Genomic DNA, 16,326 nt, shown 5'->3' with positions numbered 1-16,326 from the left:
ACCTTGGTGATCTCCTTGTAGGTGATATCTTTACTGACTTTTCCTTTGAAACTGGCTTCTTAGCAATCCTCTTAGGTGCCTTCTTAGGAGTCTCATCAATTTTTACTACTGGTTGTTCCATTGCAGCCTTAATGAAGTCATTATCATTCCTAAATTCTGAATTCATTACACTCATTTGTAAACATATGAAGCCTCTATCATCAGGTACAACATGCTCCCAAAACTTAAACAAGTCTTCATTTGTAACCAAATACTCAGGCAGACATGGGTCTATGGTCCAATATAAATTTGGAATTTCTGTTTCATCAAGATGCAACTTAACACGCAACATCTGCTCAAATTCCTTAAGGTCAATTCTATCTCTATCCATGTGAGGGAATAGCAAATTAAGTTTACTATTCACAACAAACACACTGATATCTCTATATGGATAATATGTATGATCACTGTAAATGAACAAACAAAATAAAATTCATCAAATTCCACACTTCACACAGAAAACCCCTAAAATAAAATTCATCAATTCATCAAACACACGAAATTAGGGTTTTAAAAATTCCACACTTCACACAGAAAACTCCTAAAATAAAATTCATCAAACACACGAAATTAGGGTTTGAAATCGTACCATATCCGCTGCTTGTCCTTCCCGTTATTCTTCTTCATCTTTAGCTCCCCAAACCTTTACTCAGACACTAAACCTAAGCAAAATCCCGCTGAAAACTGACCCAAACCCTAATTTCTTCCACTAGAGAACAGAGCGGACATAGAGCAAGAGAAAAAAAGTACAAGAAAGAGAAACAGAAACCTAAGAGAAAACCCCTAATTTAGCTCAGAAAAACGAAATTAGGGTTTGCAATCATACCATATCTGCTGCTTGTCCTTCCCCTTCTTTTTCTGAATCTCAATCTTTACTAAAACCCTTTACTCAGACACTAAACCTAAGCAAAACCCCGCTGAAAACTGACCCAAACCCTAATTTCTTCCACTAGAGAACAGAGCGGACAGAGAGAACGAGCAAACCCTAGAAGAAAAATGAAACGATACAAAGTTACAAACTGTTTTCAATCCCACGAAGGATAAAATAGTCATTTAGCCTGTGCTACGTGTAATAATCTCGTGCACGACATCTTGAGCCGTCCACATAAGACACGTGTAAGTAATATGGACAAAGTCAAAAAAGTTTGACCAATCATGTGGGTCCAAGACGTTAGTGCTAACGGTTGTGGCATTAAATAAACTCTGAAAAAAACGTTGGCAGTTGGCAGTTTCTTGAATCGGGATTTGGAAGTGTGGCAGTTTGTTAAAATTCCCAAAGTTAAATCTGCCGCTCCAGAAAGGGGAAAACACCATTTTTTTGGCGCCAATTTTTCTCACACCTCCCCACATTTGGTTAGGGTTTAAGGGTTTCAAATCAAACTATTGATAATTAGGGCTTCTCTTAACATTGAAATGAAAACCCCTTAGAAAACTCTTAACATGGCTACTTTTATTGACCCAATCATCACAGACAACAACAACAATGGCGAAGTTGAAGCAGAAGAAGAAGATGCATTTCTTGGATTCATTGACTACGCTATTTCAATTTTAACATCTGATGAAAAGAATGACTCAGATAGGGATGTAGAAAGTAGTAACAATTACACAGGTCCATCTTGGAATTGGATTGTATCTCGGATTTTAAAAACATGTTCTGCTTATTCAAGTGGTGTTACTTCTGCTATTCTCTTATCTGATCTTTCTCAGGTACTCTCTCATTTTTTTAATCTCTCCGTGTAATGGGTGTAGGTTAAAAATGATGAAAAAGACGATAAATTAAATTTTTTTTTTTTACTGTTTAGGCATGGAATGAACAATCTCAATTTGGGTTTTCGAAAAGGAAGCCAGAATTGATTACTCAATTGCAAAAGAAACATCGGAGAACACGGCTTCCTAATGCTGTTACGATTGATTGGATATACGAGAAGAATTTTTTGTCTAAGAGTAGTATTCTTGAAGCTGTTGTTCTCGATGTGTTTGTGCTTCCAGGTTTGAGTTTGTTAATTTAACATTTCTTTTCTCTTTGCAGATGTCTTCGCATTACAGGTTTCTGTTTAAAGAATAAACTTTTGTTTTTGATTTGATGTATCTTGTTCAGGTACGAATATCTATATGATCAGTCTGGGAGATTTTTGGAGTTCCAATACTATTGATCTGTATCTGCACCGTAGGTATATATATTATACAGCTTTTTGGAGTATCTTCTATTGTCAATGGTTGACTTGAGATTGCTACTTTCTAAAGCTTTAATTCAATAATATCTATTGCTAGCTGTTCTACGAAAATGTGGCGCAGACATACCCTTATATACTTGTACACGAAGTTATTTGATTGTAGTTTGTTTGAAGGCTCATTCAACCCGGTTTGAGTTATGTAGGTTATGCTCATTTATGTATTTCGTTCAACTATGTTGGCAATGTATTACCATTCCATTATCGGTATCAGTGTTTCACCTTTTTCCTACTGTGTATCTTGTCAACCATCACATAGATATTTTCTTTTAATCCCAAATTCATTTTAAACTTTATTCGAAAGTGCTCACTCTTACATAAATGTAACCCTATCACTGGTGTTCCTTTTCTGATCCATGGCATGATTGGTCGTGACAGATACTATGACTTGGTTGATCCTGAGTCACCCGATAATGGGATTCTTAAGAAGGGAAGGGAAATCTTCCTAACAGGATGTTGTCTCCGGACTGCTGCCGAAGGCTCTGGTTGTAGACGACTTTTGCCAACAGAATATCTTGTGATACTGTTAGATGAGGTAGTAATTTATCTTGCAATGTTGCTTTTCTTGGTTATACTAGCTTTAAGAAATTTCTTGAATGAAATTTAGCAACTTCCACTGAGCTATCTGATCTGTTTGCTTGAATTCTGCTATAAGATTGATTTTTCCATGTATGGACTTTCTTCACCTTGCATCACAGAATGAAGAAAGCAAATAAATATAATTACTCATCTCATCACCACTTTATCTTTCTTACAGCTTCACTGACTTTTGAGTAATATATGCCTTCGCATTCATCTATCATGGTTTGAAAGTTTCTGTACAACCATGGTTTAATGTTTTCCTCCACTAGTTGACTCAGATCCTTCGTATCCATCTCGTCCTGATATTATATCTGAATAGCCAGAGCTGTTTTTTTTTTCTTTTGCTTTCTCGCAGAATCAAGATGAGGATGCAATGCTTCTGGGAGCTCAGTTTTGTTCGGATACTTTCTCCTCCATCTCGCATGATGCAGTTAATAATAGTGGGGCTGCATATTCTTTTTATGCAAGGTAGGAATAAGGTTCACCGCTGGCTTCAAGCTCATGCTTTCTAATATCGTATGGTTCCTTGAAGAAGCGCTTCTTATTTCAATGCCTCAGCTCTATGCCTACAACTGCAATATTCAGTTAGACAACATGACACCATGCACTAGGGAGATTTTTATTCTGATGTGAATCGCTGAAGCCACGAGGCTCTAAGATTTTACTATGACTTAATTACTAGTTAAGTCAAGTCTCAAGATCTACCATTTAACGAAGCATGCTTAATTAGATCCAAACAAAAAACTTACCTTCAGTGGCAACTGGGGGCTTGTTGTATCTATGTATGCTAATAGGAGACATTTTTATTTTTGTAGGATTGAATCGATCGGCTTTATCAAACATCATGGAAGGTTTGGTAGTGTACAGCCAAAGCAAATAACTCTTGTTGATAATGAAGGTGTCAATATAAAATTTATCTTGTGGGGAGAGCAGCTTCTCCTTGTCAATCTTTTCAGGTACACACTTATACTGAATGTACAGATTTATTTTCTCCTCTCTATCAGTTTAACTGTTAAAAACAAATCATGTAACCTTGTTGTTTCCTCACACACTCTATATGTTCAACTGCGTTTCAGTGTTGGAGGCATGCTTGCACTGGATAGACCTTGGGTTGCAAATGCTGTAAAGAGCAATATCGAAATTTCTGAGGAGCTTTTCCTAGAATATGGTACTGCTACATAACTATATTTGGTTCCCTTCATTCCACGTGAGGAACAGGTTTGTTGCCTGCTCAGTACTACCTTAATTATAAAATAATACTATGTAGAGTTTGGATTTGATCTGATTCAAAGGTTCTTAGATATGCATTGCGTCCACTCAAAACCGAAGTCAAGGATCAAGGGCACTGAATGCAACAAGTCATACCCAGGGACCTAAGGTTTCTCAAGTGAATTTACCCTGCAACTCTGAGGGCACTATTGACTTTAGTAACTATCCTTTTCGAGTAAGTATAATATATTAGTCGTAAAGCTTTTGTTGGAGTATTCAATTTTTTTTTATAGTCAATTGCTACTTGTAAACATCTCTTCTATTCTTTTTCTTTTCTCCACCTTGAGGCTTATTGAATTTGGCTATATGGCTGGATATAATATATATCTTGTATACTTGGTTTTCTATCTGCTTATCCTTAACTTTCCTTTATTACTGACTGTGTTTGTTTGTCCAAGTGCTTTGAAAATATATAGGTAAGCCTGACAGCCACTTTTATTGCTTAATTTTCTCTGAATTTCTGGTTATTAACACTGCTACGCGTTGAAGCATTGTTGCAGACATTTGTGATTGATCTACATGACAAGATGACTAGCGTCAGCCTTTATGGAATTGTTACAAATATGTTTCGAGAAATTAAGACTGGGGAAACTGTTTTTGTCTTGCAAATTGAAGATAAAACAGGAGCAATAACAGCCAAGCTGCATTTTGTCACATCTTGGTAACAATCGCTTCAGTACTCAAAAATAACTTTTTCTATTCGAGTCCTCTAAATGTGTTGGTAAAATATGTAATTATCAAGGCTTGTAGTTTAAAAAGAAAAAGTATATACCTATATATGTCATGAAGTGCCTTACAAGAAAGGAGCACACTTCAAATTGAATTTTGCTTAAATTAGGTTTCAGGACTTCACCTCACTCCTTCCGTGTACCAGTATTTGAATATGTGGGTTATTTCTCAGGTCACTTGGAAGATTGAACCTTGGGCACACAATCTACATATCTGGATTGACATGCTATATGACACCACAAAAACTGTACGTACTTTTCAGTTTCACTGTTAACAAAATTGATTGTTCATAGACTGAACTCGTCATATGATTGGTCCGCTTCACTTGACAGGATTGAAGTTTCATGGTTTGAGAAGGACGTTGGAGCTTCTTTAGTTAACCTAAGTTGCTCGCCTTCATTGCTGAACTCATCTTGTCTTCACAAGTTGTCTTGCCTTTCTGATCTCTCCGGTCTGACTAACATCACACGTGTATGTTTTTTTTTTAAACTCATGGTCCCTTTATTCTGAGTAAGCTTCTAATGCCATATATCTTAGATATCTTCTTCCCGCTATGAAGCCGTGCTGATGTGCCAGGTCTTAGTTTTTATGCACTTATCTCCTGTATACCACATCTAACAAAAGACCTATTCTCCTTGATTTCAACTTGACCAGATATGCGTTGTTCGACTTGCTCAAGTTGAACATTTTCATGTGAACTCAAGATTTTCACATTCCCTTTGTGGTCATTTTGCGAATGAAATGCCGGATGGATACCTGCAATGCAATTTCTGTCGTTGTGCTTGTGATGATGAAGTTGTTCGAACTTTCCATTTGAAAATACCGCTTGTTGATGATAGCACAAAGATTTTGGCATGGTGTACTGGCCCAGCTGCTGCAGAATTGCTGCAAATTTCTCCCGATGAATTTTATGAGCTGTCCGAGGTAATTATATGCATGTATATAAGCTAAATCGTAGATCTCCTTTTGATTATTTATTTGCAACCTATTTAGTTTAAGAGGATAAGTTATGTCATTTCATTGTTCGATTTGTATCTTTTTCAGGATGAACAAGCTATGTATCTATACACACTAGTGAATGAAAAATTCATTGTCACAATTGTGAACTGCAATAGACAAGAAGAAAATTACCGAGATATGGATTATTCAGATTATTTGAGTCGAGAAAATGAGTCAGTTATTTGGGAAATTGCTCATGCTTTGAAATGCGAGTAAACTACTAAGAATTCAATTCTCAAGCCTTACAAGACTGTCTCCTTGCAGAACCTGAATTCCCTCTGATAAGCAGAAAATGACCATATGCTTCTTTGAAGGCCAAAAAAGTAAAAGGCTTTCTTCCTCTTTTCTTTTCTTTTTTTAATATAAACAGTGGATAATATTTTATATTATAACACTCAGAAGATCAATTCATATATCACGCCTATTCTAAGATGACACAAAAGGGTGTTTGATCCTATTTTACGTTTTACCTAATCTGGTAGGATTAGCACTTATTATTCATTGAGTTTTCAATGTGGCACAGAAGAGGATAAATGGACACATGGAATCCAATGTAATAATGATAGATAAGATAACTCTTTTGTTTCAGAAATTGGGTTACACGCAACAAATGCACGAGAATTTTTTCAGCCAAAGAATGGGATGAAGATATTCATTTCTCCATGGAAACCGTTGTGTAACATGTTGATTTCCGTTATTATAGTTAAAGGTAGTATAAAATAAGAAATGTTTTCCGTTAGAAACGCTGACCAAAAACGTTATGAGACATAAATGAGAAGAACCTGCAGTAGTGTTTGATTTTAGTATAATAGCACTCCCACTAATGACTAATTAAATAATAAAAACAATACCAACAAAGGGTTTCACTTTACCAGTCAAAATCTCTCACTTTCTGAAGTCTCAACTATAAGAAAAAAGATAATCTGATTTTATTTATTTATGGGCTCGAAATATATGATTTTTGATTCATTATTAATGGTGGGTTATCTTAAAAATCATTCATTTTGAGCTCACTTTCTTAATTTTCTACTGTTGTTAAGTACTCGGTCATGTTTAGTACTTGCTCAGAAGTAGTTAATTTTGTTGTTAAGTATTATGCAGTCAGATTCAGAAGTCTTCTTTTTTCTTCTTCAGAATTTATATAGATCTCAACTGAAGTGATTCTTTAAAGCTTATGGCGGCCATGTCTAATTTCCGTGTTTCAGAAGGTATTTTTCCAACTCTCCTCGAGCTTTGTATTTGAGTAAAATGTGAGGCTGTGCTTGTGCTGGGTTTTGAATGTTATTAGAAGACAATGAAGTTACAGGAATCAAAGTAGGATTTTTAGGGTTTTGGTTATCTGGCTAGTTTTTATTTCTAGTAATGAACTCAACTTGTGTGGTCCTGTAGATTTAGTTTCTTTGCTGTTTGTCTGTGAAAAAAATTGGTTGCTTTTATGACTAGTGAACTGTTAGGTTAAAGACTCCGAAGGATGCACTGCAAGGGTAATGACATCTTGTGGAAACTCTATATGCAGGATTGTCCAGAAAGGTTCAATGGGTGATGCTCGAATTGCTGGTCATTGCTTCTTACATGACCTTTGTTTTAGGCGCAAAATTTCAAAATCATTTGGAAGAACCATTATTAAACTTTGAGAGTACTGCTTCCTCACCAGCTACTTCTAAGATTTCCCCTTCTAAACGTCCGTTGTTTCATCGAAGGCATGGTAAACATTTCATACTGCGTGGTACACCATCACAAACACCGGCTCCTGCTCATCCTCCAGATTATGGGCCATTGGTAACTGCAGGTCAGCCTCCTTCAAATCCAAGTTTATCAAAACCGTCAATGAAGCGTACTCATTTTCCGATTCCCGGTAACGGGTTTTTACCTCATCAGTTGGCAGTTATTTCCCCAACACCTTCTGGAACGGGTATAATTCCTAATGGTTTATCACAACCTCCATTATCTCCTCGAATAGCAGGTAAATTTACATTCTATTTATTTCCTAACTTGACTTACTTAACTTAGGTGGTTCCCGAAATAAAAGTTTAAGCTGTTTAAATCAGGATACCAAGTAAAACTAAAAATCTAGTGAAGAATGAAGGGTTACACAATATTTGAATCTATCCAAACATGTAGGAATGAAGGTTTAGACAATATCTAGTGAAGCTGTTTATGCATATTTGTATATTTCCGTTTCATGTAAGAACATATTTGAATCTATCCTAACATGGGTATTTGGTTCCCCCCAAACAATCAGATTGCTGTGAACATGACATGGTGCAGAAACAAGGGAGTAAAGATTGCCACTGTGTGTATCCTATAAAGCTTGACCTTCTTCTCATGAATGTGTCTCTTAATTCAGACTGGAGTCCTTTTCTGGAGGAATTAGCGTCTCAGCTGAGGCTGCGAGTTTCGCAGTTTGAGATCATCAACTTTTATGTAATTAGCTTATCAAACCTGAATATTTCAATGGATGTCATTCCACATACTGGAATCAGCTTTTCCGCCGCCGACAGGGATGATATGAATTCTTCACTTGCTCTGCATAAAATACGTCTCAACCCTTCCTTAGTGGGTGATTACCAACTTCTGAGCTTAACCTGGTACAAGCCAGGGGATCCTTCTTCTCGTGGTAATTGCAATGTTTCCTCTCATAGAAAGTTGCTGAATTATATATTTAGTCACTAAATCTCATATTAGTTTATACCCATGTTTCAGTTTTTTCTTGGATGCTGATTTGATTTTGCGTCTGATTACAGCTCCTGTTCCAGCTGCATCGCCTATTGCTGGCCCACCTGACGTATCACCTCCATCAACATCTATTTCTGCAAGCAAAGGGAAAAATACAAGTTATCTTCCTATTCTTGGTACTGGAGCTGGTATCCTGATCATTGTCATTATATGTGCGCTTGTGATCTATTCATGCACATCGGATCTAGTAAAGAAGGATGTTCCCGCTCAAGAACCAGGTATATTATCCAGGATTATCTTGTCATGCCAAATGTTACCTCATTCATGTTGTGTTTTGTTTTAACTGAGAGTAGGATATTTGGAATCTTGCTAGAGCCATCTAATTAATCAGGGTTTGCTGTCGCAACAATTTTTTGGAAAGAACTTACCATAGAACCAAAGCAACTTAGATAATAAAGACCCTCCACTATGCCATCAACTCCTTCCAGCATGTCATTTTGTTTTCTTGGATGATTCCTTTCTGTTTGCTTTGAACTGGCGAAAGTGCAGCAGATCTAGTTCCATATGAGTTACTGGGTTTAGTCTAATCTGCCTGAATTTTTCAAAGTGAAATAAATACCTTTCCTACTTCGGGATGTGAAGGGTGTATCTCACTATGAAGCCAGATGCAACAAGATACCTTTGAGTCACTCATTTGTGATGCAGTTGACGTGCCTTTACAACTGCCACTCTGCATGAGTAAACCGTTTACCTAGAGAAACTCTTCAGGAAAAACGATTTCTGCAGGAACCAAAAGTATGTGAAGTGCGTCTATCTTTATTTTCTTTTGGATCTTTTCAACCAATCAAGTCAATGGATGTATGTTGCAGTTAAGCCAAGGACGGCAGATACAGCTCCAGCAGAAGGATCTCTTCCCCATCCTGCCAGTACCCGATTTTTCTCTTATAAAGAGCTTAAAGAAGCAACAAATAACTTTGAATCTGCAAGCGTGCTTGGGGAGGGTGGATTTGGCAAGGTTTTCAAGGGCCTCCTAACTGATGGCACGGCTGTCGCCATTAAGAAGCTTACAAATGGAGGACATCAAGGTGACAAAGAATTTTTGGTTGAGGTGCAGATGCTGAGTAGGCTACATCACCGTAATCTTGTGAAGCTTGTAGGATACTTTAGCAGTCGCGAATCTTCACAGAACCTTCTTTGTTATGAGCTTGTCCCAAATGGAAGCTTAGAAGACTGGTTACATGGTAATCCATTTTTCTGAACTTTTTCCTACCTGTTATTGTTGGAAAATGTTGTTTCCCTCTGGTGCTGATAGAGACCAAAGGAACCAAGGTTCTTGATTTTCTTATCAAGTACAGTATATAGTTCCTTAATGTAATTTAATCTGATATGAGCTATATTATTCTTCAGGTCCCTTGGGAATAAACTGTCCTTTGGATTGGGACACCAGAATGCGGATAGCCCTTGATGCTGCAAGAGGTCTTTCTTACCTACATGAGGACTCACAACCTAGTGTAATCCACCGAGATTTCAAGGCGTCGAATATATTACTCGAAAACAACTTCCACGCCAAAGTTGCTGATTTTGGTCTGGCCAAACAGGCACCTGAAGGACAGGGAAATTATCTGTCTACTCGTGTGATGGGCACATTTGGGTGAGTAACCTCTCTTATGTCCTCTCTCCTCTCATATGATTACTCTACTATCAAGTGATAATGACAGAACCTTACTGATCTCAAGGTATGTAGCTCCTGAGTATGCCATGACTGGACATCTACTTGTAAAGAGCGATGTATATAGCTATGGTGTTGTGCTTCTTGAGCTGTTGACTGGAAAGCCTCCTGTAGATATGTCACAACGTTCAGGCCAGGAGAACCTGGTAACTTGGGTAAGTGCCTAGCTTTAGCTTAACTATTGTCCTCTTTCAATTCTTGTGGTGAATAATATATCTGTCATTTGTATGCACAGATCAAACTAAACCAAATCAATCGACTTTATTAATTAGAGTTATCTTGCTATATATACAAATGTGATAACTATCTCTATACATATTTGGCAAAATTAAAAACGAATGGGTTCTGTTCTTGAAGGCCAGACCAATTCTTCGAGATAAGGATCGCTTGGAGGAACTTGCTGATCCAAAACTTGACCGCAAATACCCAAAGGAGGACTATCTACGTGTTTGCACAATTGCAGCAGCTTGTGTTTCCCCCGAGGCAACCCAGCGGCCCTCAATGGGAGAAGTTGTGCAGTCTCTTAAAATGGTGCAGAGGATCACAGAGTATCAAGAATCCTTGTTGACCACCACCTCTGTTCCTCCCAATAATCTAGGACAGTCAAATGGCAACTATGAATCCGACAGGAATTCGTCAATGTTTTCCTCAGGTCCCTTCTCTGGGGCGAACGCTTTTGATCATGACAACCTCTTTAGGACAGCGGTGTTCTCAGAAGACCTGCATGAAGGACGATGACTCCATTTTGAGCAAAGGTTTTAATGCTGTCTTCTAGTCTGTGTTTTGGACCCTCTGAAGGCTTAGAAATGAAGAGCTTAAAAATGGGACAAAACCCAGATGGCAAAAGGTTTGTGATGAAGACCACCACATCCCTGCTTAATGGTCGTAACTTTGCATGAGGTACATTTTTGTATACTATATGTAGCTTAAGGGCCCCTTTCTCTATATTAGGTTTTTCAGGTGGCCCTGCACTGAAACTAAAACTGATCTTCTGATGTATTTAGGTTTGTTTGTTAATCTGGGATGAATGCCCATCTAAAAGTAGCATTATTTTTTGTGTAAAAACAGTGGCAGTTTTTTAGAGCTGGTACAAAACAGGTATCAATTCTGCTCCATTCTTTTGTTGGTTTAATATCAGGATAGAGGATAACTGCTCGTTCTTGGTCCTTGTTTATGTTATCACTGTATCAGCCTCTCTTTTTTATGTGGTTTAAACTGTTTTTAGTACTTAAATTATCAATCAAGTTATGAATGTTCCCACTTAATTACTTTGTCCTGAGTTCGCAAGCAAGGAATACTAGTTGTTCAGTACCCTTTTAAAATCCTTGGCTACTTTGCCAAGTAAAGTCATACCAAGCTGTTTCCTACTTGTCATTCTTTGTAGTTACCAGAAATCTGCATGTAGAATTTTCAGCATTTCATGCAGTCTTAATTGTTTCGTACGAAGAATTTGTTCAAGACGAAGATGGATTCTGAAAACCTGAAACAAGAAACAACAACAATAGTGGGAGATCATGGAAGAATAGCTGAGATGGGAAATTCAAGTGATGCCTTGGTTTCCCTGATCAGAGAAAAGATGGAATCAGTTTCTCCCTCACTTTGTATCTATGTAGCCCCTGAAGTTCTACGCAAGGGTAACGAGAATTCTTTCGAGCCTGTTCTAGTCTCAATTGGTCCATTTCACCACGGCAAACAAGGGCTTGAAGCAATGGAAAAACATAAATGGCGATACTTACGTGCTCTTCTCAACCGAAGACCAAACCTGGAGTCGGTCCTTGACGATTGTGTCAAAGCAATGAAGCAGTTGGAACAAAGAGCCCGGAAGTGCTACGAAGAACTAAGCAATATGAGTAGTAATGAATTTGTGGAGATGATGATTGTTGATGGTTGCTTCACTATTGAACTCTTCCTGACTTACTGTAAAAAGGAATTAAGGCAAAGAAGGGAACCCATATTTGCCAATAGCTGGATGCTTTTCAGTGTAAGGTCTGACATGATACTACTGGAAAACCAACTTCCCTTTTTCGTTCTTCAGCGTTTATTTGAACTCGTTCCAATTCCCAAACAGTGTGACCAATCTCTTCTTGAACTCGCATTTCGTTTCTTCAGAATTTTAATCCCGGGAGACGATGATGACATTCTTCATGAGAAGTTTTCCAGAGAAGGAAACCATTTACTTGATTTAGTTCGCAACACTTACCTCCCTTCATATCCAAAAGTGTTACCAAAACAAAACAATGAAATGTATAGAAATGTAAATCCTGCAGAGAAGCTTATGCATTCAGGAATCAAGTTCAAGAGAGCGACGGATGGCATTAGCTTGTTAAACATAAAGTTCGCGAACGGAGTTCTGAAAATCCCGCCTCTGAGGATTCATAACTACACAAATAATCTCTTACGCAACCTCATCGCCTTGGAGCTTTGTTCTGTGAACTCTACAATGTATGTCACATCTTATGTGTTCTTCATGGATGGTCTCATTCAATCTCCAAACGACGTACAAGTACTTCGACAGCACAAAATTATAACTAATCGTTTAGGAAACGATGAAATGGTCCCGGAATTCTTCAAGAAATTAGTATGCGATCAAAATATCGTCGGCAAGGACAATTTCTACGCGGGCCTTTGCGAACAAGTGAATGCATATAATAGAAGAACTAATAAGTGGTTCAACCTCTTCTAGTTGCGCATGAAGCTGCAATAAATCGTGCTAGAAGTCAATTGACCTAAGTAGTTTCCCTGTTTTTGCAAGGACGCACACATCGTGTAAATTCCCGGTGATAAAGATATTGGGTGATGTAAATTACCAGTCCGTACAATAAACTGGCAAGCATCATATTCTTTACAGATCTAGGACACAAAAAAACAAAAACAAAAAAAAGTTAATTTGGACTTTGCTCTTCATTAACAAATTAGGCGTGCCAAAGATTAATTATACAAATGAAGCAGCGCCGATAAGAAAAAGGATGCAAATGAAGTGACACAACATTTGACTCCGACCAAAGCCACTAAAAATGCAACACACCTGTTCACTTTTGTTTTATTTACCTTTTTAAACAACTCTGCTAATAGGGGTACCAATTTTGTTTAGGGAATACCAAAATCCATGCCAATAAAAAACATCTATCACCTATTTGATTGGTACCCTTCTAAGAAAAATGATACTCCCGTTAGCGTCATTTCTTAGCAGCCGGTTCTGTGTAATTGTATGTGACGTGTCGAATTTTCTTCTGCCGAGTGCAGCATTCTTTTATAAAGTATTGTGTTAAAAGTGTGAAATTCTCACAGCAAAGCTCAATAATTTAACCTAAATTTAGAAAATCAAAATCAGAGAGAAAGATGGCAAGTGAGAGAAGAATTGGTGTTGCAGTTGATTTCTCAGGATGTAGCAAGAAAGCTCTGAAATGGGCAATTGACAACGTTGTTCGTACTGGTGATCATCTTATCCTTCTTAATATCCAACCTGAAGGTTACTATGAAGGTGGTGAAATGCAACTCTGGGAAACCACCGGTTCTCGTAAGCTCCCTTTTTCTCTCTTTCTCTAATTATCCGTCTTTTTACAAATTTTATCTTCACTTTTTTCAATTTTTTTAAGGGTTCCAAGATTTTCTGCTTTTTTTTTGTTTGATTATTAATTATTTTGTGACTTGGGGTTTTGTGTAATCGTGCTAAATTTATGTAATCAAGACCTATAAATTTGATCTTTGGACTTGTATTGGGCAAACCAAAAATCAAAGTGAAAATGAAAATTATGTTGTTCATGACCAAAGCACCCTTGGAGCTGGAAATATCTAGTATACCTTGTTGTGTGAATTGATCCAGGTGAAAACCAGATGAAAAAATCATACGTATTAATCTCCATAAAAACATGCTTCAAAAAAAAAAAATCTCCATAAAAATAACAATTTCCATAGACTGAGAGATATTTATTGTCCTAGTTTGGCTCATTTGCAATTTGTTTAACGGAAACCTGTATTAATACATTTTTGGTCACATGATTGGTTTATAAATTTGTTGGGGTTTTATGTTAGTTTTGTCTCAAGGGATGTAGTATGTTTTACTGGTAGAGAAATAATTAGGTATGTTGCTGGTCTGGTTAGTTGCTTGTTTCAGTCATCTGAGTAATAGAAGGCTGTAATACCTAATTTCAACTCAATTATGATGTGATCACATATGAAGATAACCTAGGATAGTAACACTAACATTTGGTTATAAAATTGAGCAATGCTAAAGCAACCGCAGCAAGAAAAATAAATGAAACATCCGCTCGTTGATTTGCCATTTATGGTTACGCTGTCTATTGACAGATATTGACAAAAGAAGACAGTTTCGGCTAGTAGAGAGGGCAGTGCAAAATAGTTTACATTGTTTCGTTATTGGCTCATTAACATTAAGTGATGATTGGTCTTTTTAGTTCTCAGTTTAATAGGTATTTGTTTTTTTGTTTTTGTTTTTTATGCAGCTTTGATTCCGTTGAGTGAGTTCTCAGATGCTGTAATCATGAAGAAGTATGGGGTGAAACCTGATGCTGAAACCTTGGAGATTCTTAACTGTGCTGCTAGCCAGACAGAGGTATGCTAAGTTAACTAGTTGAAAAATAAGATTTTGAAATGCATTCTAATAGTGTTGGGAGATAAGATGAATGAGATTTGCTTATTGATGTGAACAGATTGTGGTGGTTGCAAAGATCTTTTGGGGGGACCCACGTGAGAAGTTATGCTCAGCAGTTGATAACATTCCTCTCAGTTGTATCATCATTGGGAATAGAGGACTCGGGAAGCTCAAGAGGTAATAACTGATATTCTAAACAAGAAAAATTACTATTGTTAAATTTGAGACTTGAGAGTCTTGCTTGATACTTTTCCTTTAAAGTTATAAATTTTGTTAATGGATTTTGATATAACGGCTTATTCGTGCAGAGTTCATGACTGCATATTCGTAGGCGTTAATGGTTTTGTATTTATGGTAGAAATATATTTCTAGGTGTTGGGTCATATAGTTTCAGGTGAAATTGGATGACTATGTCAGAACGACCTTAAGTTGGGTTGACAGAGAGAAACGATCAACCTTGCTAGTTTGTTAAACTTTTTTAGTCGGCTTGCTCGAGCAACCCGAGTTCAAAGGTGTACACAGAGTTTTAACATAATAATGCGAGCACTCCACTAGTTTACAGAGGAAAAAGAGATCCAAATAACTGAACAGCTTAGGGGTAAAGATTGTGCTCGAGCCTGGGAATTATTAACCTGACTCTTATCTGTCCAATTTTGAGTTTGAATTGATTTTTTTCTTTCTGTTTTTCCTATGTACTACAGGGCTATCTTGGGCAGTGTTAGTAACTATGTGGTGAGCAATGCATCTTGTCCCGTCACCGTGGTGAAGCAAGGTGAAACTTCAGCCTAGTTCCTACGTCTGCTCTCTCTCTCTCCCTGCTATTTCCACTGTCGGAAGTGGGAGCCTATGTATGTGTTCTGTTTGGAACTTCAGTAAATAAAAACCATGTTGTTGTGTGTGTCTGTCTGGGTGTAATGTAAAAACAGTTCATGGTTTAGGACCTTTAGGTTGTAATTTTCTGGCTTTGTGTTATGTAATGATGATATCAACTCAATTCTAAGAGCTCTTCTTCTTGCAAGGGATGGTAACCTAAATAGAATCTCTTTTTTGTGAAGCTAATAAGATCTTTGTTTGGAGAAGTAAATTGTGGTTTGTTGATTCTCAAGTGGTTCGAATTAGGGACTGCGAACCACATTTCAGACCTGAAAATTAGAATGTTTCTACTGTTGTGGTTTGGGCAGAATTTCCTGGTCTCGGTATTGAATACTGGAAAGAAATAAATTTTTTAATCTCTTGGGAATGCTTTTGGCGTTCCTGTTGGTGTAGACGATACTGCGATACTGCTTTTAGCAGAGAGGTTGGTTATTATGCGAGTGTCTTCGTTGAAATTGATTATGCTGAATCAGTTCCTGAGGTGGAATCTCTAAGTTTGCTGGTTTTCATCAATCAGTGGAAATTCCAAAGGGTCCAAATTTTTGCTCTCATTGTACTTATTTATTTATTTTTTCAAGATAAAGGCC

At 37.3% G+C, this 16,326-nt stretch overlaps 3 protein-coding genes and 1 pseudogene across 7 annotated transcripts; all 4 read left to right on the top strand.

The window, feature by feature from the left end:
• The first annotated feature begins 1,425 nt into the window (after window positions 1-1,425).
• LOC113333063 lies at window positions 1,426-6,208 on the top strand (annotated as a pseudogene).
• Window positions 6,209-6,426: 218 nt separating this feature from the next.
• LOC113333062 (probable serine/threonine-protein kinase PIX13) lies at window positions 6,427-11,591 on the top strand. Of its 5 annotated transcripts, none has more exons than XM_026579554.1 (9): window positions 6,427-6,558; window positions 6,984-7,057; window positions 7,366-7,812; window positions 8,092-8,466; window positions 8,594-8,803; window positions 9,395-9,766; window positions 9,933-10,176; window positions 10,262-10,409; window positions 10,612-11,455. In XM_026579554.1, exons 2-9 carry the CDS (start codon window positions 7,024-7,026, stop codon window positions 10,990-10,992), a joined length of 2,211 nt encoding a protein of 736 aa, XP_026435339.1. In that variant the 5' UTR covers window positions 6,427-6,558; window positions 6,984-7,023; the 3' UTR covers window positions 10,993-11,455. The 5 variants fall into 5 exon arrangements, 4 of the variants coding, with proteins under 4 accessions (XP_026435339.1, XP_026435338.1, XP_026435337.1 ...); XM_026579553.1 differs by lacking the exon at window positions 6,427-6,558 and adding an exon at window positions 6,699-6,827; XR_003351772.1 differs by lacking the exon at window positions 6,427-6,558 and having other exon boundaries at window positions 6,837-7,057; window positions 10,612-11,154; window positions 11,323-11,591.
• A 46-nt stretch (window positions 11,592-11,637) lies between these two features.
• LOC113333060 (UPF0481 protein At3g47200-like) lies at window positions 11,638-13,173 on the top strand. Its single transcript, XM_026579551.1, has one exon. It carries the CDS (start codon window positions 11,720-11,722, stop codon window positions 12,935-12,937), a length of 1,218 nt encoding a protein of 405 aa, XP_026435336.1. The 5' UTR covers window positions 11,638-11,719; the 3' UTR covers window positions 12,938-13,173.
• A 304-nt stretch (window positions 13,174-13,477) lies between these two features.
• LOC113333168 (universal stress protein PHOS32-like) lies at window positions 13,478-15,950 on the top strand. Its single transcript, XM_026579681.1, has 4 exons — window positions 13,478-13,771; window positions 14,718-14,827; window positions 14,925-15,043; window positions 15,568-15,950. The coding sequence occupies exons 1-4, from the start codon at window positions 13,594-13,596 to the stop codon at window positions 15,653-15,655; spliced, it is 495 nt and encodes a 164-aa protein (XP_026435466.1). The 5' UTR covers window positions 13,478-13,593; the 3' UTR covers window positions 15,656-15,950.
• Window positions 15,951-16,326: the final 376 nt, after the last annotated feature.

Source organism: Papaver somniferum, unplaced genomic scaffold (genome assembly GCF_003573695.1).
Source record: "Papaver somniferum cultivar HN1 unplaced genomic scaffold, ASM357369v1 unplaced-scaffold_132, whole genome shotgun sequence".
NCBI lineage: Eukaryota > Viridiplantae > Streptophyta > Magnoliopsida > Ranunculales > Papaveraceae > Papaver > Papaver somniferum.
Note: the sequence above shows the minus strand (reverse complement) of the source record. Positions and strands in the feature narration are given on the sequence as shown.

Excerpts from the sequence above, each read along its gene's own strand:
- LOC113333062 (XM_026579554.1), top strand. The coding sequence starts at position 7,024 with ATGGCGGCCATGTCTAATTTCCGTGTTTCAGAAG. Across the intron at positions 7,058-7,365 it reads TAATTTCCGTGTTTCAGAAG|GATTGTCCAGAAAGGTTCAA; the intron begins GTATTTTTCCAA and ends CTCTATATGCAG. Across the intron at positions 9,767-9,932 it reads CTTAGAAGACTGGTTACATG|GTCCCTTGGGAATAAACTGT; the intron begins GTAATCCATTTT and ends ATTATTCTTCAG.
- LOC113333060 (XM_026579551.1), top strand. The coding sequence starts at position 11,720 with ATGGATTCTGAAAACCTGAAACAAGAAACAACAACAATAGTGGGAGAT.
- LOC113333168 (XM_026579681.1), top strand. The coding sequence starts at position 13,594 with ATGGCAAGTGAGAGAAGAATTGGTGTTGCAGTTGATTTCTCAGGATGT. Across the intron at positions 14,828-14,924 it reads GTGCTGCTAGCCAGACAGAG|ATTGTGGTGGTTGCAAAGAT; the intron begins GTATGCTAAGTT and ends TGATGTGAACAG. Across the intron at positions 15,044-15,567 it reads GGACTCGGGAAGCTCAAGAG|GGCTATCTTGGGCAGTGTTA; the intron begins GTAATAACTGAT and ends TATGTACTACAG.